Below are 27,816 nucleotides of genomic sequence, written 5' to 3'. Positions count from 1 at the left end.
TTAAAGACTGCGTCTTGGGAGCTGAGTTTCAGAGTAGATAGTAGGACAAATAAAGCAAAAAGAGGAATGTTATCTATCGGTAATTTCTGTGAATTAAAAAAACCTCAGCCATATTTATGTTGGAATCTCCCACATGGAGTTAGGCGATTTATCCTTTTGCTAAGACATAACTTACTCCCTCTGAACTGTCTTTTGTCAAAATGGTATGGTGGTTCAGATATTTGTGATCTTTGTAATTTCAATTCCCAGGATTTGTACCATGTTGTTTTCGTTTGTCCAGCACTTATGGCATATAGGCGCAAATGGTTAAAACCTATGTGCCTTCAATTGGGTATTTTTACTGCTTTTGATTTTATTGCAGCAATGCTGAATCCCCCAAACGAAATATTTTGTTTTAAACTGTTTTATTTCTTTAAATGTTTCTTAACATTATATTGACATTTTCATTCATTTTAAAGAAATTTTGCTGTTTCTTGTTAAATTGTTATGTGGATCTCAATTGAGTTCCGTTATCATAAATAAATAAATATCAAATATCAAATAGTCCCCACTGGTGGCAGCAATATCCCTAGGGATAGAGAAAGGGGTTTTGATACTAGAAACCTGAGTAAAATAGTGCCCTCCTATAAGACAGGAGATGATATCCACAAGTGGATAACTGCTTTGGAGAGAGCCTGCAAAGTACAGCAGGTACCCCAGAGTCAGTGGGCAGCTATATTGTGGCTCTCCTTTGAAGGTAAAGGAAGAGACAAGCTCCTCACTGTTAGAGATGCTAATGATTACCAAGTCTTGAAAACTGCTCTGATTGATGGGTTTGGCTTAACCACTGAACAGTACAGGTTAATGTTCAGAGACACCCAGAAAACTCAGGCAGACAGATGGGTCAGGACAAGGGTCAAGCAGCAGAACCAGAACCAGGGTGGTGGCCAGAAGAAAGCAGACCAGAAGGGTAATGAGAATAAGCAAAATGACCAGAAGTCTTCAACAGGGCCCCAACAACCTAAGGAGGGTGGGTCCCAAAATTCCAAAAAGAAGAAGAATGATGGTCCAAAGAAACCATGGTGCCAATACTGTAAAAGTAAAACTAACTGGTTTAGTGAGTGCACCAAGAAAGGCCAAACTCCTACCACTACTGTCCCTAAGACACCTGCACCCCCTAGTACAGTTAGTAGTGGTAGTGTACCTCCCAAGGCTATAGTTGGGTTAACCCTGGGAACGGAGGTGGGTTCTGACTTAGTCAGAATACCTACTCAGGCAGTTCTTGTTTGTACTGGGGACATGGATATGACCCCTACTGTAAGTCCTAGAACTCTGGGCAAATACAGACAAACGCCTTTAATTAATGGAAAAATGGCTCAGGCCTACAGGGACACATGTGCCAGTGTCACTATGGTGACACCAACATTTGTGGACCCTGACCAGATCATGCTAGGTTCAGATTACCTAGTGACCAATGCTAGCAATGTCACTACCAATCACAGTATGGCAGTTGTTAATTTCTCCTGGGGAGGGGTAACTGGCCTCAAAAGGGTTGTAGTTAGTTCAGACCTCCCAGTAGATTGTCTTTTGGGCAATGATTTGGAATCCTCACTGTGGTCAGATGTGGAGTACAGGACTCATGTAGAAATGCTAGGTCTCTCCTCACATGTCCTTGCTGTGACTAGGTCACAGGCCAAGAAATGCCCAGCTGAACAAGTGCTGGATCCTGGAAGAATGGACCAGACACTATCCAAGAGAAGGAATGGTAGGGTTAAGGCAGAGCCTTCCCCCTGCCTCAGGTTGAGGATCAGCCCTCTCAGGAGGCTGACCCAGAGACCCGAGAAGGAACTGTCCAAGAAGAGCTTGAACCTGATCAGGTTGAGTTTCTTGGGACAGGGGGACCTTCCAGGGCAGACTTGAGGCAGGCCCAATTAGACTGTTCCTCTCTTGAACCCCTCAGACAGCAGGCTGCTGCTGAGGCTGCAGGGAATGCTACAGGTGCCCATAAGGTATATTGGGAAGATGGACTCCTATACTATGAGGCAAGAGACCCCAAGCCTGGTGCTACCAGGAGGCTGGTCATCCCCTTGTCTCTTAGAGGTTTCCTTCTCACCTTAGCCCGGATATCTTCCTCCTGGTCGCCTGCAGCATCTTTTCTTTCAGGCTCCATTGACTTCAACGCGAGAACCCGACACGACTTTGCACCTATTGCCCCCGGCCCGTGGGTGAGGTAACGAGAGCATTTCGATGCTCAAGGGTAGCTTGACTCTCCTAGTGTCCAGTTCCACAGTCGTTTTAGTCCTACCTAGTCAGGATTGTCCGTACTTACCTTTTCTTTGAACTGTACTGTCCATAGACGTTGTTACGCATCCCGTGTTTGAGTTCACACTCTGCACCCGCGTCCCGTGGGCCTCCTATTACTTACCCAAGGTTAGGATAGCGTAGTCCCAGCGGTCCTGCAGCCTCTGGACAGCTCCATTTCTTCCATTGACTCTCACATTCCATTTACTTAGTATATGGTTTGCCGTGCCCCTCGGGCACCATTGTAATTTTGTGCAACTTGTCGTATTTTTCCAAAGAGATTGTCATGTGCTTAGCCCTCTGACCTCATAAAGACCTCACAGGTGTTTGTTATTAATAAATATACTGTTTATTTTCATAACAACCTGTGTGGTGACCTTTCATCTGGTATTCAAGGGGTTATATTGTGGTAAAACAGCTGGCTTCACATGCCAAAAGAGTTTAGCCTAAGACTGCTTTGTCCATGCTACCATTAGGATAGCTGGTCTATAAGGTTGACTTACAACCAATCACCATAAGGGTTGTTTGGACTGATACAAGGTGATCACTAGAACTAGTGAGCATCATATATCAGGCCAACTTCTCACACAAGACCCCTCTGATCTGATGCACCCCCGCTGGGTGGATTGGCTCCACTAAAGTGGACAAGTATGTGGAGATTCGCCTCAGAAAGCCTCTGGAGAAAGAGGCGAGATTGAGCCTCATTCCAGATATTTATACCCACAGGCCCATGTTTTTAGCTAAATATATTTGCGATTCAAAAAAAGGATATCTATGGATCCTGAAGATCATGCCAGGACTAGCTCCTGGGTGTTATTGGTCCTTTCACAAAGACTCATGACCTGGCTGTAGAGGCCAAGGCTTCTAGTATTCATTTCTCTCCAGATTTGTCGCAACATTCACATCGCTTGCTGAGGGAGTCTTTGATCAAAAAGATTTTTCATCCCCGAATCATGTGGTCGGGCGTGACAGGGGGCGCTCGGCAGGCCGCTTTTACACCCAAGACCCTCACAAAGGTCAAGGATATCAAAAGGGGCCAGATTAATCCAGCTGCGGGAATTCTTCCTCTCCAGAAGAGGCCAGAGAGGTTGCAGCACCAGGGGCTTATTCAGAGGGAAATTACAAGGAGCCCAGTCAGGTGAGTATTTGCCTTTCTTTCCAACAAAAGGTGGGAGGTCGTATGGCTTTACTCCTACACCATTGAGAGGAGCTAACCTCAGATTTGTGGATTCTTCAAAACATTCAAGGGTGCAATATTAAGTTCTATGGCTCCACAGTACAAAGCTCTTGCCAACATCAGTCTTCTTGGAAGAACAAAATGCCTTGTAGACCATGAAGTGGCGGACCTTCTGTGAAAGGACACTATCGGCCCCACATATCTCCACCGCTGGGTTTTCTCAGCTACATCTTCCTGGTGGAGAAGAGGGTTGGAGATCAACGTCCTGTAATAAACCGCAAAGAGTTCAATGGGTAGTCGATTTATTAATTATTTATTCATTTCAAGGTGGAAGGTATTCACCTTTTGCGTGATCTGCTGAGACTGGACTAGATGGTGCGTTTGTATCTCAAGGACTCTTATCCGACGTTCCCCATTTTCACCACACACTGCAGGTTTTTGCAGTTCCAATGGAGAAAGCAGGTATATAAGTTCAAGACTCAGCATTTCGGCCTCTCATCGTTTCCCTAATGCTTTACCAATGTGTTGAAGCCAGCGATGGAAGACCTCCAGGCTCAAGGTTTCAGGATAATAATTTACCTAGACAACCTTCTGCTAATGGATCAATGCCCTCAACCGATTGAGCGAACAGTTACGGACAACAATCCATTTGTTAGAAAGTTTGGGATTGGTCATCAACTAGCAGAAATGCAGGTTGACTCCATCCAAATCTTCCTTGGGTTCGTTGTAAATTCCCCGGAAAAGGCCTCAAGTTTTCCCTCCAGGAAGATTATGAAAGCTTGGAGAGAACTGATGAAGACTTTGGCTAGGCTAACAATCTCAATCAAGCAGATTGCCATGGTGGAAGGTCTCTTGTCCTTGTAAATAAATGTGATCTTTCCGGGTCTATTGCACTACAGGGCCCTTCAGAGGCTCAACACCTTACATTTTTGTCGGGGCTTCCAGTATTCAGATACAATTCCTCTGACGGACAAAGTCAAAGTATAAATGAGGTGGTGGCTGACCCACATGGAGGGTTGGAATGGCAGAGGCATATTCGGATCAGATAATATCATGGAGTCCGATGCCAGCAAGTCTGCCTTGGGGGTATGCTGCGGGAACTCTTTAACAGGAGAAAAGTGGTCTGCAGACAAACAGCAGCTCCACATAAATTGTTTAGAGTTGATGGGGATGGGGTAATTTGCAGTTCAGTGCTCGACTAAAGAGACGGTGAGCTGTTGTATAGTCCTAAAGATCGATAACATTTCAGCAGTCTGATACATCAACCAGAGGAGAACCAGATCAAAATTATTGGTGAACCTAGCCAAAGACTTTTGGATGTTCTGTCTGTCCAACAAAATCTAGGTCATGGCGGAGTACCCCCGGGGGTATTCAACCAAATAGCAGATTGGTACATGAGGGAATGGTCGGATGTCAGTTTGTGGCAACTAGAACCGAAGATCTTCAATCTGCTTGCCAGTCATTTTTTTTTTTTTACATACAGTAGATCTCTTTGCTTCCCGTTTGAACCACCAATTGGACAGATACTTCAGTTGGAAGCCGAATATCCTGGCGGTGGTGTCAGATGAGTTCCTGCAAGACTTGTCTGTGGTACAGGGGTATGCGTTTCCTCCCTTATCGATGATCAAGAGGTTATCAGCACAAGCACAGCATCCAAGGATGAAATGGGTTCTGATCAAGCAATTTTGAAGGTCTCACGTTTGGTTACCAGTTCTTCTGGAACTTTCTTGGGATTCTCCAATCCTACTACCCCATTGCTCCAGATCTCCTTTGGGACCCTCTTGACAATCCTTGACATCCTCCAAGGAAGGATGAGTCTCATGGCCAGGAGGATTACAGGGAATGATGACGAATCCCGAGACTTTCACAGGAAACTGAGCAAATGCTGGCAGCAGCGTGGGCTGATGGGACCAACAGAAGGTACAAGTTAGCTTGCTCGAGATGGGTTCGCTGGTGAATGGTGAAGCTACCTTGGGGTGCGAAGTTGTCCAAGTAGCTACATTTTGTGGCCTCCTTGGCATCACAAGGTTTGGCTCACCGCACGGGGAATACATACAGATAGACCATCCCCACTGGGCATGTCCTGATACAAAGGTATCAGGTGTCGGGAGACCCTCTGGTAAGCAAGCTGATGAGGGGAATTCCTCTGGCTTTACCTCCAGAACCTCGGTATTGAATTTTGTGGGATGTTAACAAGGTTGTGCAACTTTTCAGGTCATGGCAACCAAATAAATGTTTGTCTCGTAAAGAGCTCACAGCTATGCTATCCTGTCTAGTGTCCTGCAACAGTGTTAGATGTCCGGGCACTGGATATCAAAAGCTAATACTTTTGATAAATTCCCCAAACTATATGTGGTTCAGTGACTGAGAGCATATGAGAATATGACTGAGGAGACCCATCCCCCTAGGTGAGAGACAACTGCTAATATCCATCAGGAAAACTTTCGAGCCAATCTCCTTTGCCACGATAGCTAGTTGGATCCATTGGGTCATGCATTAAGTGGACATTGAGGAGTCGCAATTTCGAAGCCTATTCAGTGAGAGGGGGCATGGCTTCCAAATATTTTTCTTTGGGGGCCAAACTAGAGGTCATCCTTAATGCAGCAGATTGGTCTTTGCACTCCATATTTAAAAAGGTTTTATTTTAAACCAGTTTTGGACAAGGCATCCTTGGAGGTGGATAAGCTTTAAACAAGCATAATCCTCTCCTTCGGTCCGGACATAGAATGAAAAATGTACTAGCTAATGTAACAGAAACTTTCAATTCAATTAAGCACATGGAGGCTAGGATTCTTCCCACCCAAGGATTTCAGGTAAATCGCCCCACCCAGATATGTTTTTTCAGTTATATCCGTGATTACTACCAGGTAGATTCCGTAAGGGATAAGTAGAACCATTTGTTCTGAGACTTTGATACCTGAATTGTTGTTAGATGCTAGAAAGTTCTTTATTCAACTTTATTATTCATGGATGGTAGCATTTGTTCGCTTTTAGTCTGACTCTGTACACCTGATCCCTGGATATGGGCTTCATTGTTAAGTTTATATTTCAGGTTCTGAATCGATCAAAAGAAAAACAAGAATAATAGTGACTTGTTCTGTTGCATAAATGAAAGGGGAAGTGAGACGAAGAAAGAACTATTATGAAAGATTGACCTTGATGTAGATTGGTGGACATTTTTTTGCAGTTCCTTTCCATTGCATGTTGGGAAAGGTAGTTTATAATGTTAAAGTCTGTTGTAATAAATGGAGAATGTTGAGCATAATCCTCTCCGCCGTGTCCTAAATATAATTGAAAGTTCCAGTTACATTAGATAGGAACATTTTCATTACCACTTTGATATTTGTTTTCTAAATAATGACACATAATAACTTCTAGCTTCAGTTTAAGGTTTAGATCAGCTTCAATGTTCTCTTCATCTGCTTATGCAGTAACAGTGATTTTGAAATATGTATCCATTCATACTGTTCAATAAAGGGCAGTTTATTTGGGAAATAACTCAATGGCTCTCCCAGATGCCAGCATTTGCTCAGGAAAAAAAAAACGTGTTTGTTTCGTTACACTAAGTCTTTGATCTGTGTAAACCCTCTGGTCCCTCAACTTCTAGCAGCTATGCTTAAGTTTATAAATGCAGAGAACTACAGTGAGCATCGTCAATCATATTCACAAACAACATCACCTGTATTTGTGTATATGTGCTAAAAGGCCTACACAATCAGTGGCAAAAGTATGGATCGTGGCAGAAGAATACTGAAAAACGCAATTATAAAATGACAACACAACAAAGGTGTCTGTGAACACTGGACAGCAACCACAACAGTGAGACGCAATAGAAAGAGAGCAACAAGGAACACCAAAATGCAAGTAAGTACCCATTTAACATCAGCAGCACAGTGAATTAGCAGCAGACTATCCAAACTGTATGGACGGAAAGATCTTCTTTGCAACAGCTGTATGAGAAAATGCATCAATCTACTTTTGATTAGCCACTGGATTTGCTTTTTTAGAAGATTCTGATGCGGTAAGAGAATTTGTTACACAGAATGGAGCGTAAATAATTTCCAAACAATAACGTAGTATAGGGAATTGTGTTCATTAAAAAATGTTGCCACAAATTGCACAGACTGATTTTACTTTTTGACTGAGTACTGCATTGGGATGCCACTTGTACCTTTAGAAAGAATACTGTAATAATTGGTCCATTTATATAAATCGGTGTGGACTAAGTTTTTCAAGTGAACTTCATCAGTGTCTGCAAATAGAAACCAACTCCACTTTGATCATGAGGTGGTTCTACATTGGAGCAAACTTGAAATCATAAATGTTGTTGAAATGGCCAAACGTTTAATTATCTAATTAGGCCTAATAGAGGGGAAGGCCGAGTTCTTGAAGTCGAAGAGTTTAGTTCTGCAGAATCCATGAATCAGCGATGTGAGCAGAAAGTAAAACAGAAAGATTAGACTACGTTCTACCTCTGTGCTGATCTTTTGCAGAAAAAATGAAAACACTTCCAGCAGTTGGCAGTATATTGATGGTCCCCAAAGATAGCTCTGGTGAAAGTAATTTCAATTTCCAGAAAATGTATTATTGGCTTTCAGCAAATTTTGTAATGCAGTCTCCACATTCATATCCTTGAAATGCTATAGTGCAATAATAATGTAATTGAAGGTATAGTATCCACAGGTCCGGGAATGCAACAGAGATGCTGATTTCAGATCTAATGCTGTCTTGCTTTCAAGGGGAACAGAGAAACGGGACAGTGTAATACACATTTTGGTTTCCATTTAAAACTCAGTTCCATGATGTTACCACGCACTTTTGATAAAACTTTCTTTTATAAGAAACTGATAGCACGGCAAAATAAAAAGTAATGACATGGAGGAATCTGTCGTCAAGGGAGCGTTTGTGTCTGCTGAGCACCAGGTGCAGCTTGTAGCTCTGCTATGTGCCCAGGAGGGAGAGGTTGATCACCTCTGGCAGGTTGGCCTTCCACTTGTCCCACTGCATGTTCCCCAGCTGTAAAACAAAGTAGAAAACAGTTCAAATAAAGAACGATTAATTTAAGTTAATAAAAAGTAATGAAAGAAAAGTTACGTTTTAACATTCCCTTGAATTAATAAATGGACCTATGACATCTTATAATAATCTATTTTGGATCACCAGCGTTAACAAGCATTGAGTAGTAGGACAATCTACGGGTTTTCCCAGTTTGTTCCACCGCTGCAGATAACAAATACATTCAGCTGTCTGTCTGCCTCATTGAAAGTTGTCCACATTCCAAATTAGGGCATTTAAATCTTTAGTCCAAGATCAAGATTCAAACATTGCCCAAATCTTGCAGGCCATAAAAAAAAATTCAGTTTGTGAAGCTCAAAAGGGGGGAGGGGGCGTGGGCTGGGGAGGGTTGGGAGTGATATCCTACATCCTAAGGTCTGAAAACTCAGAATGTTGCGCAAATTGCAGATTAAACATCATAACTTTTAATATTGGTACTACTCTATTGTGTTTCACCCCAAAAAGACTAAGCAAAGCTTATCAATCACAAACACAAACTGTATTTTACACTTAACGGTCACAACAATGGTTGGAACTACCCAGGCGACCCTTCAATAAAGCAAACTCCTTGGTTGTTAAGTAAATTCCCCATATGAGACAGATCCATCACTTGCCTCAGGACACAAAGCAAGATGTGGTAATAAAAGAATAAAAAAAGCATTGGCATAGCCAATAGGTCTTGCCTTTGGGGCCTTATAAGTGTTTAGCCAGAGCTATTGACTTTGCCAATGTCTTCAAGCTGTGCTGTAGAGAAGTGCGGCTGCTGTGCAGCATGCTGAAAAGTTATAATAAAAAAGTGTCAGAAGCATTTTTGTTACCTTATATATGACTATGAAGGCATTATGTACAACTGAACGACCATATTAAAAAAAGTATTTACAATAAAACATTTCCTCAGCTTTCTTTTGTTCTTGCAATGCTGGCAACTTATTTCTGCCTATTCCAATGGTTGTTTGTTAAAGCTTTTATTTGAGGGGGAATAAACAATCGGAGGGTGAAGGTTGGGAGCTAGTACCTGTATTATAACACGAGCAGTGGCCAGACGCTAGGGGAGAATCAACAGATGACAGATTCCGAGAGCAGGCTGAGGCGGTGCTGAGTGATGCTGAGGTGGTAGTGGTGGTGGTGACTGATGCGGAGACGATGCTGAATGATACTCAGGTCTTGCTGAGTGATGATGATGTGGTGGTATACGAGTGCAAAGGTGATGCTAAGTGATACTGATGTGGTGCTGAGTGATGCTGTGGTTACGCTGAGCGATGCTGTGGTTACGCTGAGCGATGCTGTGGTTACGCCGAGCGAGGCTGTGGTTACGCCGAGCGAGGCTGTGGTGGCTCAGAGTGAGGCTGTGGTGGCTCAGAGTGAGGCTGTGGTGGCTCAGAGTGAGGCTGTGGTGGCTCAGAGTGAGGCCGTGGTGGCTCAGAGTGAGGCCGTGGTGGCTCAGAGTGATGCCGTGGTGGCTCAGAGTGATGCCGTGGTGGCTCAGAGTGATGCCGTGGTGGCTCAGAGTGATGCCGTGGTGGCTCAGAGTGATGCCGTGGTGGCGCAGAGTGATGCCGTGGTGGCGCAGAGTGATGCCGTGGTGGCGCAGAGTGATGCCGTGGTGGCGCAGAGTGATGCCGTGGTGGCGCTGAGTGATGCCGTGGTGGCGCTGAGTGATGCCGTGGTGGCGCTGAGTGATGCCGTGGTGGCGCTGAGTGATGCCGTGGTGGCGCTGAGTGATGCCGTGGTGGCGCTGAGTGATGCCGTGGTGGCGCTGAGTGATGCCGTGGTGGCGCTGAGTGATGCCGTGGTGGCGCTGAGTGATGCCGTGGTGGCGCTGAGTGATGCCGTGGTGGCGCTGAGTGATGCCGTGGTGGCGCTGAGTGATGCCGTGGTGGCGCGGAGTGATGCCGTGGTGGCGCGGAGTGATGGCGTGGTGGCGCGGAGTGATGGCGTGGTGGCGCGGAGTGATGGCGTGGTGGCGCTGAGTGATGCCGTGGTGGCGCTGAGTGATGCCGTGGTGGCGCTGAGTGATGCCGTGGTGGCGCTGAGTGATGCCGTGGTGGCGCTGAGTGATGCCGTGGTGGCGCTGAGTGATGCCGTGGTGGCGCTGAGTGATGCCGTGGTGGCGCTGAGTGATGCCGTGGTGGCGCTGAGTGATGCCGTGGTGGCGCTGAGTGATGCCGTGGTGGCGCTGAGTGATGCCGTGGTGGCGCTGAGTGATGCCGTGGTGGCGCTGAGTGATGCCGTGGTGGCGCCGAGTGATGCCGTGGTGGCGCCGAGTGATGCCGTGGTGGCGCCGAGTGATGCCGTGGTGGCGCCGAGTGATGCCGTGGTGGCGCCGAGTGATGCCGTGGTGGCGCCGAGTGATGCCGTGGTGGCGCCGAGTGATGCCGTGGCGGCGCCGAGTGATGCCGTGGCGGCGCCGAGTGATGCCGTGGCGGCGCCGAGTGATGCCGTGGTGGCGCCGAGTGATGCCGTGGTGGCGCCGAGTGATGCCGTGGTGGCGCCGAGTGATGCCGTGGTGGCGCCGAGTGATGCCGTGGTGGCGCCGAGTGATGCCGTGGTGGTGCCGAGTGATGCCGTGGTGGTGCCGAGTGATGCCGTGGTGGTGCCGAGTGATGCCGTGGTGATGCCGTGGTGGTGCCGAGTGATGCCGTGGTGGTGCCGAGTGATGCTGTGGTGGTGCCGAGTGATGCTGTGGTGGTGCCGAGTGATGCTGTGGTGGTGCCGAGTGATGCTGTGGTGGTGCCGAGTGATGCTGTGGTGGTGCCGAGTGATGCTGTGGTGGTGCCGAGTGATGCTGTGGTGGTGCAGAGTGATGCTGTGGTGGTGCCTAGTGATGCTGTGGTGGTGCCAAGTGATGCTGTGGTGGTGCCAAGTGATGCTGTGGTGGTGCCAAGTGATGCTGTGGTGGTGCCAAGTGATGCTGTGGTGGTGCCAAGTGATGCTGTGGTGGTGCCAAGTGATGCTGTGGTGGTGCTGAGTGATGCTGTGGTGGTGCGGAGTGATGTTGTGGTGGTGCATGCGCGCTGCATAGGCGAGACCTAATAAAGGACTTCCCTCACAAAGATAAGCAAACCAGCAATGTCTGTGAAAAACATTTAGCGCTGCTCTACACTGAACACAAGCCTTTAAATATAATCAGAAAAGAAAAATAATGTAATTCTTCTTTTAGCTCTTGTAAACAGGACTCTCTCACTAAAGTGATGTTGGCACGGAGTACAGTCAACCTCGAAATCCTGCTTGCCAAGATGCTGGAGGTGATTAAAAGGTATGCGGCAGGGCAGCGCTGAAAGGACCACAATCACTCGACTCTGAAGCATTTGGAGCGCAGACAAAGCAAATACATCAGAGCCTCGGCTTGGAATGGCTGCTTTACGGGCTACATGCAGCCCACGGCCACATTGGTGCGGATGAACCCACTAGAAAGGGTGCAGAAGAAAGGGAAAACGATAAGCTGAAGAATGCAGGCAGCCCGGGCCGAAACACACCATGCTACCAATTGTCCACATAATGGGCTGCTTCACAAAGCGAATCCAGCTGTAAACATATGTTTATGAACATAAATGAATTCTTTACGCCTGGCAACATTCCACGAAAAGAATAACTGCCAGGGCATATGGTTTTATGACTGTTTAATTCACTGCCAGGAGTGAGTTGAATTGCGCAGTTGTGAACTCCACCGAAGAGTGGGGAATGAGCGATTAAGGACCGATGTGCCTTACAAGTTTATCAACTCCCACAAACCGGTGCATTTGAGGCCATTAACGGACTCCTATAAAACTCCTTCCCACCTTGGAAATGGTTGGAGTTTTACTACAGCTCCAGGCTGGCGTACATTTCTTTTTAAGGTGTGCGGGGGAGCTGAAGACGAGGTAACATTTTCCTCGTGGAGAAAAAAAAGCAATACGAAGAAATGTGCATTTTAACTTCGAGCTGCCTTTCCACAGTGTGCAATCGTACATTCTGTAAAATTACGCATTGGGGAAACAGCATGCTTTAAAAAACAAGCATTGGCCGTAGCCCTGGAGTCCTTAAAGCGCTCAAGCGCATGGTCTGCCTTGTCGCCAAAGAGGCGACGGCCATCGAACGGCATGTCCATAAGTGTGTTTTGGACATCAGCCGAGAAATTGGCGGACTTCAACCAGTCGTTGCCATCGCTCTGCCTAGAGAGTCGGTAGTGTCCAGCCCACACCGGATGGAGTACCGTGCCGCATCTCGGCCCTCCACAAGGGCTTGGCCGAGTTTAGCTCGGCCCTCCACAAGGGCTTGGCCGAGTTTAGCCCGTACCTCCAACGGGCATTCTGGCAGCACGGCCACGACCGTGTCCCACAGAGAGTGGGTGTAGCGGCCCAAGAGGCATGCAGTATTGACTGACCGCAATCCCAAACTCAGGGAGGAGAATACCTTTTTTCCGTAATTCTCGTACCTCTTGGATTCCCTGTCGGTGGAGCCGACAGGAATGCGGTCTGGGAATTGGAGGCCTGGATAACCAGGCTCTCATCCTCTCCCACTCGCCACCCACCTCCCAGCTGCTGCTCCTCCCTCCCTCCACCCTTCTTAATGCAGGCCGCTGCGCGGCGAGGGTGCGAACCTTGACCTGTTCTCAGGCCAGGTCCGCTCCCCCACCGCGCCAGCATTCCCTGCTGGTGCTCTGCCTGCTGCCCTCGCCGCTGCTGCTGTTGGAAGTTCGAGGCCCTCCTCCACCCGCAGACTCCGGCCTGCGCCTCATCCCTGGTGGCCCAGTGGTGGGCGGTAAGTATCAAGTCTGACCTCTTCCTCTGTCCGTCTTTCTCTCTCCCGATTTCCCTCCTCCTGCTTGTCTGCTGCCCTTAATTGTATTCTGCCTTTAGCCTCTGCTCGTTTTATTTTTCATAAGCCTTTCTGCCTTTAGCCTGCCTGTTTTTCCTCTCACTCTCTGTTGTTCACTGCTGTTGTTTTTTTTTCCAGTGCACTTCTCCCCCTGCCCGCCCCCCTTTCCCGCCGCTGCCTTCCCTGAGGCCCCACCCCATCCTCTTCCATTCGCCACCTGCCTCCCAGCTGCTGCTCCTCCCTCCACCCTTCTTAATGCAGGCCGCTGCGCGGCCGCGCGCAGCGGGCGCGCCAGAGGAAAGCCCGTCTGCACCCGTCCGCGCCTGGACCGCGCCCAGCGCCAGGACCCCTACGATGCCAGCTCACACGACGGACTTACGACGCCGCCACCCTCAACGCACTCAAACCCGGCCGGAACCCCGCCTGCTACCGAGCCACCCCGAAACGCACTCACGGACCCTTCACCTGCCAAGCCTGCAATTTCTCCTGCCTCCGGACCTGCACCGCACCTGAAAGGCCAGGCACCAGCAACAACCACCTCAAATGCATCCTGCTCAACACCCGCTCCGTCCACAGACACGCCGTCGAACTCTGGAACCTGCTCGACACAACATCACGAGACGTCGCCTTCCTCACGGAAACCTGGATTAACGCCTCCTCAGCCCCCGACATCGCCATAGCCATCCCGGACGGATACAAGATCACCCGGAGGGATCGCGTCAACCAGACCGGAGGAGGCATCGCCATCTTTCACAGGAACACCATCCGCATCACGACCAACTCCGACGACACCCTCACCGCCGCCGAGCACCTTCATTTCCAGATACACACCGACCCCAAGACCACCCTCAGAGGCACTCTCATCTACAGACCCCCGGGACCACGCACACAATTCAGCGAAGCCTTCGCAGACTTCATCAGCCCGCACGCCCTCACCTCCTCCGACTACATCCTCCTAGGGGACCTGAACTTCCACTTGTAAAACAACAATGACAGCAACACCCCCACCCTGCTGAACAACCTCGCCAACCTCGGACTCAAGCAACTGGTGAACACCCCCGCCCACTACGCCGGCCACACGCTTGACCCTGTCTTCTCCTCCAGCAAGCACATCTCCTTCAGCCACTCCACCGGACTTCATTGGACTGATCACAGCTGCGTCCACTTCAACTTCAGGAGAACCACTACCCACCACCATCCGTAACAGGCTCCCCGCAGGAGCTGGAACAAGATCACCGCAGACCAGCTCACCACCTCCCTCAGCCAGAACCCTCCCGCCAGCGCAACGGACCCCAACGAAGCAGCCCGCAACTTCACACAGTGGCTCACCAACTGCGCAGATGACCTCGCACCTCTGAAGAACCCACCCAGCAGACCCGGCAGCAAAAAAGCCTCGTGGTTCACCAACGGACTCAAAACCTCCAAGAAAAACTGCCACACCCTTGAAAAAGCCTGGCGCCGCGACCAGACTACAGAAAACATGATAGCCCTCAAGAACGCCACCCGCATACACCACCAGCTGATCCGCACCACCAAAAAAACAACATTCAAAGAACGACTGGACAACAACACCCAAAACAGCAAGGAACTCTTCAGCATTGTCAAAGAGCTCTCCAATCCCAGCGCCGGAAACAACGACATCACACCCTCGCAAATCCTCTGCGACTCACTCGCCTCATTCTTCCACCGCAAGATCGCTGACATACACAACAGCTTCGGCGCACAGACCACGCACCCAACCACAAAACTAACGCCCCCCACCACCACCCTCTGCAACTGGACCCCGGTCAACACCGAAGCCACCACCCGCACGATGAACACCATCCACTCCGGATCCCCTACCGACCCCTGCCCCCACCACGTCTACAACAAGGCCGACTCCATCATCGCACCCCAACTCCGGGACATCATCAACATCTCCTTCACCACCGCCACCTTCCCGGAGAGCTGGAAGCATGCCGAGCTCAGCGCCCTCCTGAAGAAATCGACAGCGGACCCCACCGACCTCAAGAACTTCCGCCCCATCTCGCTTCTCCCTTTTCCTGCCAAAGTCATCGAGAAGACCGTCAACAAACAGCTCGCCACCTTCCTCGAGACGAACGGATCCCTCGACCACTCACAGTCCGGTTTCCGAGCCAACCACAGCACCGAGACCGCCCTCATCGCAGCCACCGACAACATCAGATCTCTGCTCGACAACGGGGAAACAGCTGCCCTCATCCTCCTGGACCTCTCTGCAGCGTTCGACACAGTTTGCCACCGCACACTAATACAGCGGCTCAGCAACACCGGAATCCAAGAGAAGGCACTGGAGCGGATCATCTCGTTCCTCGCTGTAAGAACCCAGACAGTCCGCCTCCCCCATTCAGATCCGCAGCCACCGAAGTCATCTGCGGCGTACCTCAAGGATCCTCGCTCCGCCCCACCCTCTTCAACGTCTGCATGAGCCCCCTCGCGGCCATCGCACGCCAACACAACCGTAACATCATTTCCTACGCCGACGACACCCAGCTGATCCTCTCCCTCACCAACGACCCCGCCACCGCCAGAGCCAGCCTACACAAAGGAATTAAAGACGTCGCCTAGTGGATGAAGAACAGCCGCCTGAAACTGAACTCAGACAAGACGGAAGTCCTCATCTTGGGATCATCCCCCTCCGCCTGGGACGACTCCTGGTGGCCCCCTGCCCTGGGTACCACCCCCAAGCCAACGGACCACGCACGAAACCTGGGCTTCATCCTGGACTCCTCCCTCTCGATGACCAAACAAGTCAACACCGTCTCGTCATCCTGTTTCAACACCCTGCGCTTGCTCCGAAAGATCTTTCAATGGATCTCCACCGAAACCAGGAAGACGGTCACCCAGGCACTCGTCACCAGCCGACTGGACTACGGAAACACCCTCTACGCGGGAACCACAGCCAAACTACAGAAAAGACTCTAGCGCATACAGAACACCTCTGCACAACTCGTCCTGGACATCCCCCGCCACAACCACATCTCCGCCCACCTGAGAGACCTGCACTGGCTCCCCGTCAGCAAGAGGATCACGTTCAGACTCCTCACCCACGTACACAAGGCTCTCCACGACCTGGGCCCCAAGTACCTCAACGACCGCCTTACTTTCTACACGCCCCCCCCGCCAGCTGCGATCGACCAGCCTCGCCCTCGCCACCGTACCACGCATTCGCAGAGCCACCACCGGAGGAAGATCCTTCTCCTACCTGGCGGCCAAGACATGGAACTCCCTCCCCATCCACCTACGGCTGACCCAGGACCATCTCTCCTTCAGGAAGCAACTCAAGACCTGGCGTTTCGAGCAGTAACGGACCCCTCCCCTCCCAGCGCCTTGAGACCCTAGCGGGTGAGTAGCGCGCTATATAAATTGATTGATTGATTGATTGATTGGGATGGGTGGACAGAAAGCAAGGGTCACCCAGAGCCGGGCGGTGGCGTCTGGCCACGTTCCTATCCACAGGCTGTTCCGTGGCGGGCCTAGACCAAGTGCCCAAAAGAACGTCTGACAAGGCCTCATTAAACGGCAGCAGAGGCTCGGCCGAGCTTGACTGCGGTTTAAGGACCTCAGTGAGGAGGTTAGTCCTCACGGCCACGACAGGGAGCTCAAGGACCAAGGCCTTGGCAGCCCTCATCAGCACCATGCTATAAGCAGCTCCCTCCTTTGTAGCCACGCTAGGAGGGGAGACAAAACCAGTGTCGGGCGAAGTGTCCAGACCACTGGCCTCCCCAAGCTCTCCTGTCCAGTCCGCAGAAGACTGACACTCACGTGCCAGAGGGTCCTCAGACCCCTCCCAATCCTCCTCATCACCCACAGCCGGGTACTCAGGTTCAAAAGATGGGGCCGGGTCATAGAAGTAAAAGTCTCCCATCGGCGTCGAGAGCGGCGCCGCTCCGGCGCCGGACCCGAATCGAGGGCAAGACCAGGGATGACGTCGTCCTGGGACGGCGCCGGGGGCGACACCCGTGGGGCCGATGCACGTGAGGTCAACCGGCGGCGACCCGGATCCGGAACCGGACCCAGAGGGTGCCAGAGCACCCGACCCGCGTGGGGACCCAGTCGGAGCCGCTTGGCCCGCAGGCGCCGCAGAACCAGACGGAGGAGTGAGCGACCTCATGGCCATGAGGAAGTCTGCAATCTCCCCCGGCGTCGCGTCCTGCCCTGGGCTCGGCGGGTGTGGAGCAGGCCGCGACACCTGCGGCTCCAGCAGAGCCGCGTGGGCGGTGTCCCCCGAATCCCCGGCCGCGTCGCACGAGCGTCAGGGGGAGTCGGAAGAGCGATGATGCCTCTTCGACTTCTTGTGCCTCTTACCTGAGGACTTCGATCCCGAAGAACGATGACGACTCCCGGAACTGTGGTGGCTCCGGCCCCGCGACCGGTCCCTCGACCTCCTTTCGGACCGGGACCTCGAGCAGTGCAGGGCGGACTGCCAAAGCTCGAGTCGCTTACGGGACCGCTCCCGTCTAGCCTTAGACGTCAGGGCCCGGCAGTCGGAGCAGGACTTGTCGTCGTGGTCCAGGCCTAAACAGTGCAGGAACTGGCGATGGGGGTCGGTAACCGACATCAGTCGATTGCAGTCGGCGCAGGGCTTGAACCCGGGCATCCCAACCGGCACCGTCGGAGTCGAATAGACTTGAAAATGGATCAAAAAGGATCTCAAAAAGGTTATTCAAAAATTGACTAGGGTACAACTTTTTCCAGATCTGCGCTAACTGGCGCGGAAAAAAGAAGAACTGACGTCAGCACGCGGAGGCGGCGTCTAAGTACTCCGACAACGTCATTACGGCGCCCACGACGGGGACGACGGACGCGGACAACGCCTACCGACGCGCCTGGGTACTGCTACGCAAAAGATTTCCGGATCCAGTCTGACGCCTAGAGATATTCTAAGGTAAGGAATCCATCACTAATGTGTCTCTTTCAGATATACAGGCTAACATACCCAGTGGGGGTGTCTGGAATCAGACTGGACACCAACCCTACAGTGTCTGTTGCTTAAAAATGCAGATCCTATATACGTTAATTGGAACTACACAACACCTTAAGTCCTCATCTGAGAGATCACCAAGGTCTTTGGAGTATGTCAGAGTTAGAAATATTTGTATTCACTATTGTTCAGTAGATGAGGGAGATTTGTTTACATCCAATTTTGCCTGTCCATAGGCAGGCCTCCAGAGAGTTGAATTCAGGAAGCTCTGGTTGATGTAGGGGCTGAAGGTGTGGTGAAGTTGGAGACAATGAGAACAATTGTCGTTTGTGCATATTAAAGGAGCCTTTTAATTGTGCAAAGAAGCCATATGTTTCCCTTCATGAAGTGCCTTACCGTGGAGACGACTTTTACGTCCAAGCCCCGGAAACCTTTCGGATTTGCGAGTGTGGTCCTAGCTGGAGTGGAGTTTTCCTGGTGAGTTTTTCCACCCAGGTCACGGAGGGTTTCTGCCCAAACCTTTAGAACTCTGTGTAATTGGGTATAGGAAGGCTGGTATCCTAGTTCCATAAAGATAATGAAAAACGTGGATATCTCCCAAGGTTCATCACTCTGTGGCAGGATCTGACCACGGCGAGCTTAGTCAACCATCCATCACCACTCTGTGTTGCTCTGTAGCACGATTGAATGTACACTGCACCCAGGCTGCATCAAATGGGGATTAATGGGATTTACTCAGAGCTATCCTTGGTGTCATACCTCTCCAGAGGAAGCCCCGGAGCAGGGACATTATTCAGTTCAATCTGGTGTGTGGGATCCTAACTAGGTAATTCTGTAGGCGGTAGAGGAGCTGCAGCAGTGACACCATTTTGATAATGGCCGCTTTGCCCATTAGAGACAGGGGTAGGAAGGACCAAAATGATGCATATCCCTGTAGTCTGGAGACTTTGGTGGAGGATGTTGCGTTCCCAGGCTCAATGATGATCACTAGTTTACACACGCTCCAAGATATGCAAAGCCCTCGCTCGACCCTGTAAGGGATGAGGCCCAGTTAAGGTCCTCAGAACTTGCACCCACTGGAAATTCACACACATAGCCATGTTAATAGTGAGGTCAGTAAATTCACCAAAGAGGCACAGTACACTGATCTTAATCTATCAATCTTAGGAGAAGGGTTGCCCTGGTTCTTCAAAGAAAGTTTGTTATTTACAGCAAAATGTGCAGTGAGACAGTAATTACAGAGGTTATACAAGGAAATGTCACCATCATAAAACCCTCTTTAGTATTTGCGATTAGATTTTTGAGGTAACGCCCTCCCAGATTAAGACTTGTAATTTATCATCCACTGTTTCGAAAAAATACTCCCGGATTCACTATGGTTCTGTGCTATATAAAGTAGTGTAGAGAGTTGTATTATCTTACATAATGCCACCCTTCCCAATAGAAGCCACAATAGGAATCTTCCATCTAACTGCTTCAATCTATAAGTACATAAACAATGGCTCAAAAATATGGTAAAAAGTAACAAATTGCTTAACTTTGATAACAATGTTTCTGGTGCAATACTAACCATACATTTCTCACCAAATTTCTTTGTAGTCGTTCTCCAGTGCACCACTAGGTGGCATTGCGCAGCTCCACATTGGCTCCACACCACCACAGAGGTGACGGAGTGGAGCTGCTTATAAGCACCCCCGTGTAAAGAGTTAGAGTTAGAGTATGACTGCATGACTACTGGTTGCACATTTGTAATTTCGTAGTTTAACATCAATCGAGCTTGTGCAGACATTGGTTCAGCGCCTGACCTGGGCGTCGGCACCGGATTATCCTCAGGAGTTAGTGGCATCAGCAAACACGTTGAAGATGGTGGGAATTGGAGTGGACCAAGGGACTGGAGTAGAGTCTGAACTGGAGTCAGTACGGTAATGGGTTCCAAGGTGATACAATGTGCTAGGGATAGACCATCTTGACGGTAACCTGACTAGAAGGAGCTGTGGTTCAGTGGGCACCGAAGGCATCCCTGAGGGGGGCCAGAAAAGCATTGAATATTAGCAACATCGCCTCTTTGAATCTACTGTGGAAGGGTTGCCGCTGGCCCTGGGAAGTCATGGTGGTTTTGTTGGTGTTGGGACCAGCTGAGGAATCTACGCTGTGACCAGTGACCTTAACAGCATGCGACTTACATCTTGACACCACCATGCTTTCTCTTTGGAATCGGAAGGAGGCTTTGCTTTTTTATGCTTGTGTTTGGACTTGGACTTACAAGAAGTCTCAAAGGAGGAAGTGGAGAAGTTGTGGAAATGGCCATGTGACAGGGACCGATTCCAGGCCTGTGAATCAGAGCAGGATCTATGCAAATGCAGTGACTCTTATCCCAAGAAGTAAAGTAGTTTCCCTAGCCCAGGCACCAAACACACAGCTTTTGTGGGTTTGTGACCAATATTTGCTTCTTGTAATCGCTGCACAACTTGCATCCTGTAATTTATGGTGAGGATATCGTTCCCAAAATACTGTCAAAAAGTGTGGAAGGCCTCAAAAAATACCACTCATTCAAGAGCAGAGCTCCCGATTCTTGTCAGAAGGCACAGAAAGAAGGGAACTGATGTCAGCATGCAGGGGTGGCGCCCATAAGCGGCTGCGCACTTTCAGCTCTGGGGCTATATGGAGCCAAATAAGAGCTTGACAACGCTACATAGGGATGCGCAGGAGCACTGCTACGCCTAAATCTATGGATCCAGTCAGGCACCTTGGATATATTCGAAGGCGAAGATTTTGCAGTTAGAGCAGTGATACTCAAAGTACGGCTAGCAGGGGGTGTGGAGGGCGCACACTGCCCTCCTGCAGCACCCTGGTTCACAGCAGCACTGGGCTACTGTTTTTACACGACTTAGCACTAAACTTAAAAAGATGTTAAATGAATGGGCAAGCATTTCTTTAAGTGTTAATTGAAGTTAAAGAAAGGAAGTAAAAAGGTTGGCCTGCAACGCTTTACTGTAGCAACACCTTTATTTTCAAAGACATCTTACAGCAAACGTACAAATATGATAAAGTAAATTCAAAATCGAATTTCATCAACATGCTGAACCATTTCATCTTAATACATCAGATTATATCAATGATTTGGGAAGTAATTTTCACAAGTGATAGTTTTCAAATATGAATTTAGAAACCTTCATGCTTCCCTTACCAAGACAACAATGCCAATAGTGAATTAAGAGGCAAGTCAGTTGTTGTGTGCACCCTTGAGTGACTTGGGTTCCTATTATACAGAAACAACATTATACTTGCTTAAATGAAACACAGGAGAAGATTGTGTACCACGCACATTACACATCAACAAGTCATGTATTTGGGAGCCCTCTTAAAAGTCATAGCAAAAAAAAAGGAGGGAGAATGAATTAAAACAATTGTCCATGATCCATCAATATGATCACATGGGGAAGCCAGGAATGATTCACGTTTTAATGTTTCACAATGTACAATCCAGCCACTAGTTGCACATGCTTCGCTTCCCCTATACCCACCTTACTATACCCTGCCCTGACAACCACCCTCCTAATATCAATGCCACCCGCTGTCACCTCACAGACAAAACATTTAGACCCCTGGCAAAATGTTTGCGAGTACCCATGAGTTAGAAGTATCCATCAGAAAACAGTCTTTCGTTCCTTGACCTCTAACACTCTCTAGATTTACTTTGAAATAGGACGTGGTACTAGTTGTGGGCCTCCAGTTCCCTTCAGGTTCAGGGTACAGTGTTCGCTTTCCCTACTTGACAGTGAAGCCCAAGGATTGGCCAAATAAGTGTGAGTGTTTTATAAGTCTTTGTATAGTCCGATCCAGGCCTGTATTAAATAGCAAGATGTCATCTGCACACAACGAGAATCCTGTCCTTCCATTCCAGACAGCATGTCACTGAATTCTGTAAAATTACATTTACATACATGTTCCAGTATGAACGGGGACACGACAAAGTCCACTGCTACTTTGCCCACGTATGTGTAGCTCTGGTCCTAGGCCCTGAATTGAAACTGCCACAGTATGAAAAGCACCAAGCAATTTGAGGACAGATCCCACACCACCCTGGTATGCACATCCCCCTGCCATACTCTTACAGCAGATTGTAATGTTCTACTGCCCCATCAGTTTCTACATAGCCCTGGTATGCAAAGTGCCATTGTCATACCGAATCGACTGCCGGTATGTAAAGTATTTGTGACAAGCAAAATATACATTACAATGGTATTTATTTATATGGATGCTTTATAGAATGCTCTACTTCACCTTATTGACAGCCGAATTTGCACAGACTAGATGAGTCAAAGTTCAAATCCAATAAGATATCGCAGAGTCCTTATCAAGTAAACCACATTCCCTACTCCTCATGGTATTCAGTTTAAGCCCAACCTGAATCATTCTCTTTTCTTGTGTTTCATGAAGTACATATAGTTAGTTACCTTTACCTAATTTCTGTACCGGACCTATTCCTTTGCTCCAAATTTCATTATGTAAAACCTTAAAAATGTTGAACTCAGTTCTTGTGTTCACTAGTAGACAGTTTTTGCGTGGTGCATGTGAGGGTTGGGTGTGCTTAATTACACATAATCACCTCAATCTGCACCATTTTTAATAGTACCAGCCCGGGGGCTCATTAAAATAGTTCTGACCTACCCCACGAGCCAGGCACTTTTTAAACACTCACCGACTCACACTACCTCACCACATACTCACACCCAACCCTCACATGCACCACGCATAGTCTGCATGACCAGTGCTCCCGCGTAGTCGTAGGTCGCAGCACGCTGCATCCCGTAGAGGGGTGCGAAGACCCCAATGATGACGCATGACATCAAGGTTCCTTTTGGTGTGTGACAGGTATTTTAAAAACACTATGTGCTCCCCACCACAGTAGGGAACACATCACCCAATCTGGTGGATTCTCATTGTTTATTTATTTCACTAGTAGACAGTGGCATACCATGCAGCATATTTTCAAATAGTCACATTCATTAGGTTCTACCTGCCTTGGTCTGTAACCTCTGAAATCTGCCCGTGTGTTCCTAAAGTACCATGCTGAAAATCATGTTGCAATAGTCCAGGTAAGCCGTCACCAGACTCTCCCCTGCTCCTTTAAATGGTCAGAGTAATGGGAACATTGCCAACAACGCTTCTGTTATTTTTAGGACCACTACCACATCAGAGGTACATTACTCTCCTAGTATTTACACACTAAAGTCAGAAATTATTCCAGTAAGTGTTCAACACCACTATACATGCATCCCTGTATTCCAAATTACCCTTTCCTCGCTCAATGGCCCATCAACAGGAATCATATGTAAATGGACTGTTACACTTCAGATATTCAGAAGCACTGTACAAGGTAAGGTCTTTTGCAGACTTCAACTTTGCCAAGTCGCATATTGCCTGTTTGGCAGTTCTTTTTCTGGGGTACGAACTCAACAATGAAGGTATGAGGTTGATCCCCCCACTTTCTGGAGAAATGTGCTCAATTGCGACCTCCCTCTACACTTAAAAAATTACAATCTTTTCTGGGTTTTTTAATTTAGGGAAGACACACATTCCTGATTATGCCCAGCATACAATCCCACTGTACTCATTGATACAAACTTCTTTTTCTGCTTCCTGTTGGCTTCTGGAACATTCCGTGATTCTTCGGTCTCTGCAGTCTGATCTGCTTGCGACCAACTTCTTGTTAACACGAGACAATTCTACAAATTTGGTCATAAGGATAGTACCAGGCGTGTTAGATATCACATACTTGAAGTTCAATGAGGGGGGCACGGTCAACATTACATATAAATCGCATTTGTACACTTTCGCTTAGATGCGCTTCTCTTCTACAGAAAAAAATGTGACGGCTGCCCAGATGCCGAATCTGAAAGATTGCTCTCTGGCTCCGGGTAAATGCATTTTCATGGTCTCTTTGGAAGCAGTTACAAAGGCGAGTGTGCCGAATTCCAAAGCCTATCATCCACGTTGGATTTAATGGGCTACTTCTCTGATGTCGGCTGATGCCAACTTAATCTTTGACCTGTCTTTGCAGACACAGGAGTTTTTACAATATGAACATGTTCACCTGGCTCCTCTGTCATTACTTCCTCTTGATCAGTATAAATGCATTATTTACTCTGATGGATCTGCGCAGCCAGCTGTTGTGTTCTAAACATGCTTATTCGGCAGCATTCACAGTTGTGGCAGGGAAGATTGTTGATGGTGATTTTAAATCCTCCTTGGTGCACACACAGTCTCTTGGTGATTGCACGGCTCAATTGGCAGAGCTACTGGTTTTGGTTTTCGCTCTTGAATTTGCTGATCCAGAAGTTCAGACTTGTAGAGTGCGATTTGTTTTCCTGTGTACAATCCTTCAATGATAACTTATACTTTTGGAAACAAAATGATTTCTGTGATTCTAAAGGTAGCGCAATTAAGCATAAGAAGCTCTGGGCCCAGGAGGCCAACCATACGTTATGCATACTTTGGGCCATCAACGTGTGGGAGCACGCACTGTTGGTAACTCACTGGCTGATGAGGCAACCAAATCTGCAGTAGCCACAATCTGCAGTAGCCACTTGTTCTCTAGCAGCAGTCACAAGGTACATGACTAAAATTGATAATGATATTTTAGTGGCTATTGCTGCGACAAAGGAGGGAACAGAATTTCCCCAAAGTTTTCCTACTTTCCAACCTAGTGCTGACTCTCGAATGGTCATTAAAGATGTGCATGTCTTTGTCGGGACGTTTGCCTGTGGCACCTTCCATTCTGACCAAGGTTCTGCGTTTAATCTAAGGCTCACCACGATGCGAAGAAGTTTCTGGGGTGCAGGTACAATATTCATCTCCATACCGGCCAGAGGGCAATTCAGATGTGGAGCGGATGAACCGTGACTTAAAGCAATCTTTGACAGCTAAAGTCTTAGGTACTGGCAGGGGTTGGCTGACTCATCTGTATGGAGTCCAATGTGCACTAAATAATCTCCCTAGAAGATATCTGGGTCGGCAGATCCCATACGAAATGCTCCTTGGCATTAGAATGTTGTAAACGTTGACCGAGTCCGTTAGATTATGAGGAAAGCTAATGAATGGGAGTTCATTTTTCATGTATTAACACACTATTTATGTTGATTGCAGCACCGACAAATTGTTTTATTTGTTTTATTGTGGATACCCCAGATGGAGGGAAGATGGCTTCCCGAAATGCATTGGGTCATTTTTAAATAAAGACATGATATGTGGAACTACTTGGTGTCTTCTACATTTATGTGAAATTCTTAGATGGTTATGGAATGAATAAAATGAATTGAAAAATAACACGGATTAAAAGGAATATGGAAAGTGAAATGGAGTAAGCATGGAGAAAAAAAGAAGAGAAACTGTCAAATTTAATTGATTTGATTCATTCAGTTCTTCACAATGCTGTGCAGTTTGATTGGGACCCTAACAGGTTCGGCCGTGTTCATTAAAATGTTTGTGCCAGACCTTGATGGTCTGGACATTGTGGCGGCTGCCGCAACCTTTGAGGTAGATAATCATCGTGCTATGTTACAGGATCTACAAAAAGCTTGTGACTCACAAGCAAGAGCCCAGTAGCCCTCTTCCGCGGATCCAGTGGTGCGGATTCCTGTTTCTGGCTGGCTTCCTAAAGTTGGAGATCTGGCCCGAGAAAAGGTGGACAACAAGAAAGAATTTGGTCCATCCTACCGTGCAACGGCCAAAGTCCTTGGTTTGAAAGGCACTCGCACTGTGATCCTGCCTCCTTTACCTGGTAGTAAGGAGAAGCATTACATTTCAATCGAACATGTCAAGCTACACCATATGGCCGATACTGAATAGTAGGCCTCCAAGCATTCCAAGTTGAGATCTTTCATTGAAACAATGGCTTCTGTATCTTTGACTGCTCCCCAGCAAACCAAAGTGGAGATGGAAACTTCAATTGATTTGACTGTTTTTCCTTCTACATCCACATCTGCGGATATGGAGTATGCTTCTCCTCCAGTTGAAGTCATAAATGACATTCCTGGGAGTACCATACCTGAAACAGCTGATGCAGCACATCCCCCATTGTTTCAGCTGGGGTCCAGTGGTTATTATATGGACCATAACAGCTTTTGCTCTGACACATCCTCCTCATCATCTTCTGTACCAGAGAACCCTAGCCGAGCCAATGTTTTCATCTCCTGGTTCAAAAAGACTTACTAGGTCCCACCCTGGACACATATCTAGATGGATATTCTTCTTCATGTGGATCAGATTTGTGACTGTGTTTTTCCTACTCATTAATGGCTATTATTTACCTGAATGCTCTGCTGTGAAATTTGTTGACAGAGTTTTGGTCCCTCACACATCATTACATATCGTGAAAAGAGCCCTTGTCAATACATCAGCGTGCCCTGTTGTTGAAGGCATTTTCTGGGATAAAGTATCATAAGATATCCATGGCTCGACCGTAATTTTGAACATTCCATACCTCTTCCGCGTTTCCTTGGGAGATGTGGTTTTGCCCGCCATACATTCAAATGACTGGGATGTTCATGCAGCTCTTTCATTGATCTCGGATTTGAAATATTATGCTGCTTTTGTAGATTTGTATTTGAATTCGGCTAATTATGCAGATTTATTCAGTTATTAACATAATGGCCATCTTTTTTTTCTTTTGCACTAAACTAAAACTCTGAGACCCTTTTTTAGGTCGAGGTAATATCCGGTCTGCCAAAGGCAGAACCGGAAGTACCGAGATTTAATGTTGCTTAGTGTGGACTATTTGTCCCGCCTCTGTTTTTGCCTCTCTCCCATTGGCTGGCTTCCTAAATGGAGGCCAGCCATTGGAGGAGAGAGCTGTCCCTCCGAATAGGCTCCATCTTTTTCGGATTTGGGGGCGTACATTTTGCTGTTCTTTCGCCAGTGACGTCACCCGTCACTCAGAACAACAAAACACAGGCCCCCGAATGCGAAAATTACCATGCTTTCTCCGAGGCATTTCTGCTTTGCCTCGGAGAAAGACGGTGGTGGTTTCCAGAGCTGCTCTGCTCCCCCCCTCCCTCCGCAGCTCTCCTCTGTCCCGCTCCCCCCTCCCTCCGCCCGCAGCTCTCCTCTGTCCCGCTCCCCCCCTCCCTCCGCCCGCAGCTCTCCTCTGTCCCGCTCCCCCCCTCCCTCCGCCCGCAGCTCTCCTCTGTCCTGCCCAATCTGAGAACACCGAACACGCCCGGTTTAGGCCCTCCCGATCATTCGATGAGCTCCTTATCGAACAGTGACTGAAATCCGAGGCGAGCTGCCCCTGCGGAGGGGAGCGGTACTTATCGTTCACCATCACTTACTGTGGGTCAGACACAGGGGGGTGAATTGCAGGCACCTGGCCTGTGGAGTGAGCAATGAAGGCATCTAGCGCTGGGATGTGAGCTGTGGTGGCTCCTAGCGCTACGCCGTGAGCAGTGAAGGCACCATGCCCCGAGAGTTCAGCCATGTTAGCACTAGGATTCGAAGTCCCGTCATGTTGCGCCTCCGGTGAAACTAAAGTTTCGGCCTCCGTCAAAATGGCCTCTGATCCTCC

The 27,816-nt window shown here is 48.5% G+C and overlaps 1 protein-coding gene across 2 annotated transcripts in view; it reads right to left on the bottom strand.

Annotated features, from left to right (window-relative positions):
- Positions 1-6,919: 6,919 nt before the first annotated feature.
- NUCB2 (nucleobindin 2) overlaps positions 6,920-27,816 on the bottom strand; it is a 449,912-nt gene continuing 429,015 nt past the window's right edge. For both annotated transcript variants that reach the window (XM_078681045.1, XM_078681046.1), the window contains exon 13: positions 6,920-8,473. In XM_078681045.1, the coding sequence (XP_078537171.1) occupies positions 8,349-8,473 (125 nt within the window). In that variant the 3' untranslated portion in view covers positions 6,920-8,348. The remainder of the gene's footprint in view (positions 8,474-27,816) is intronic.

This window comes from Lissotriton helveticus, chromosome 3_1, assembly GCF_964261635.1.
Source record: "Lissotriton helveticus chromosome 3_1, aLisHel1.1, whole genome shotgun sequence".
Taxonomy (NCBI): Eukaryota; Metazoa; Chordata; class Amphibia; order Caudata; family Salamandridae; genus Lissotriton; species Lissotriton helveticus.
The sequence above is the reverse complement of the archived record's forward strand: the minus strand, read 5'-3'. Positions and strand labels throughout refer to the sequence as shown.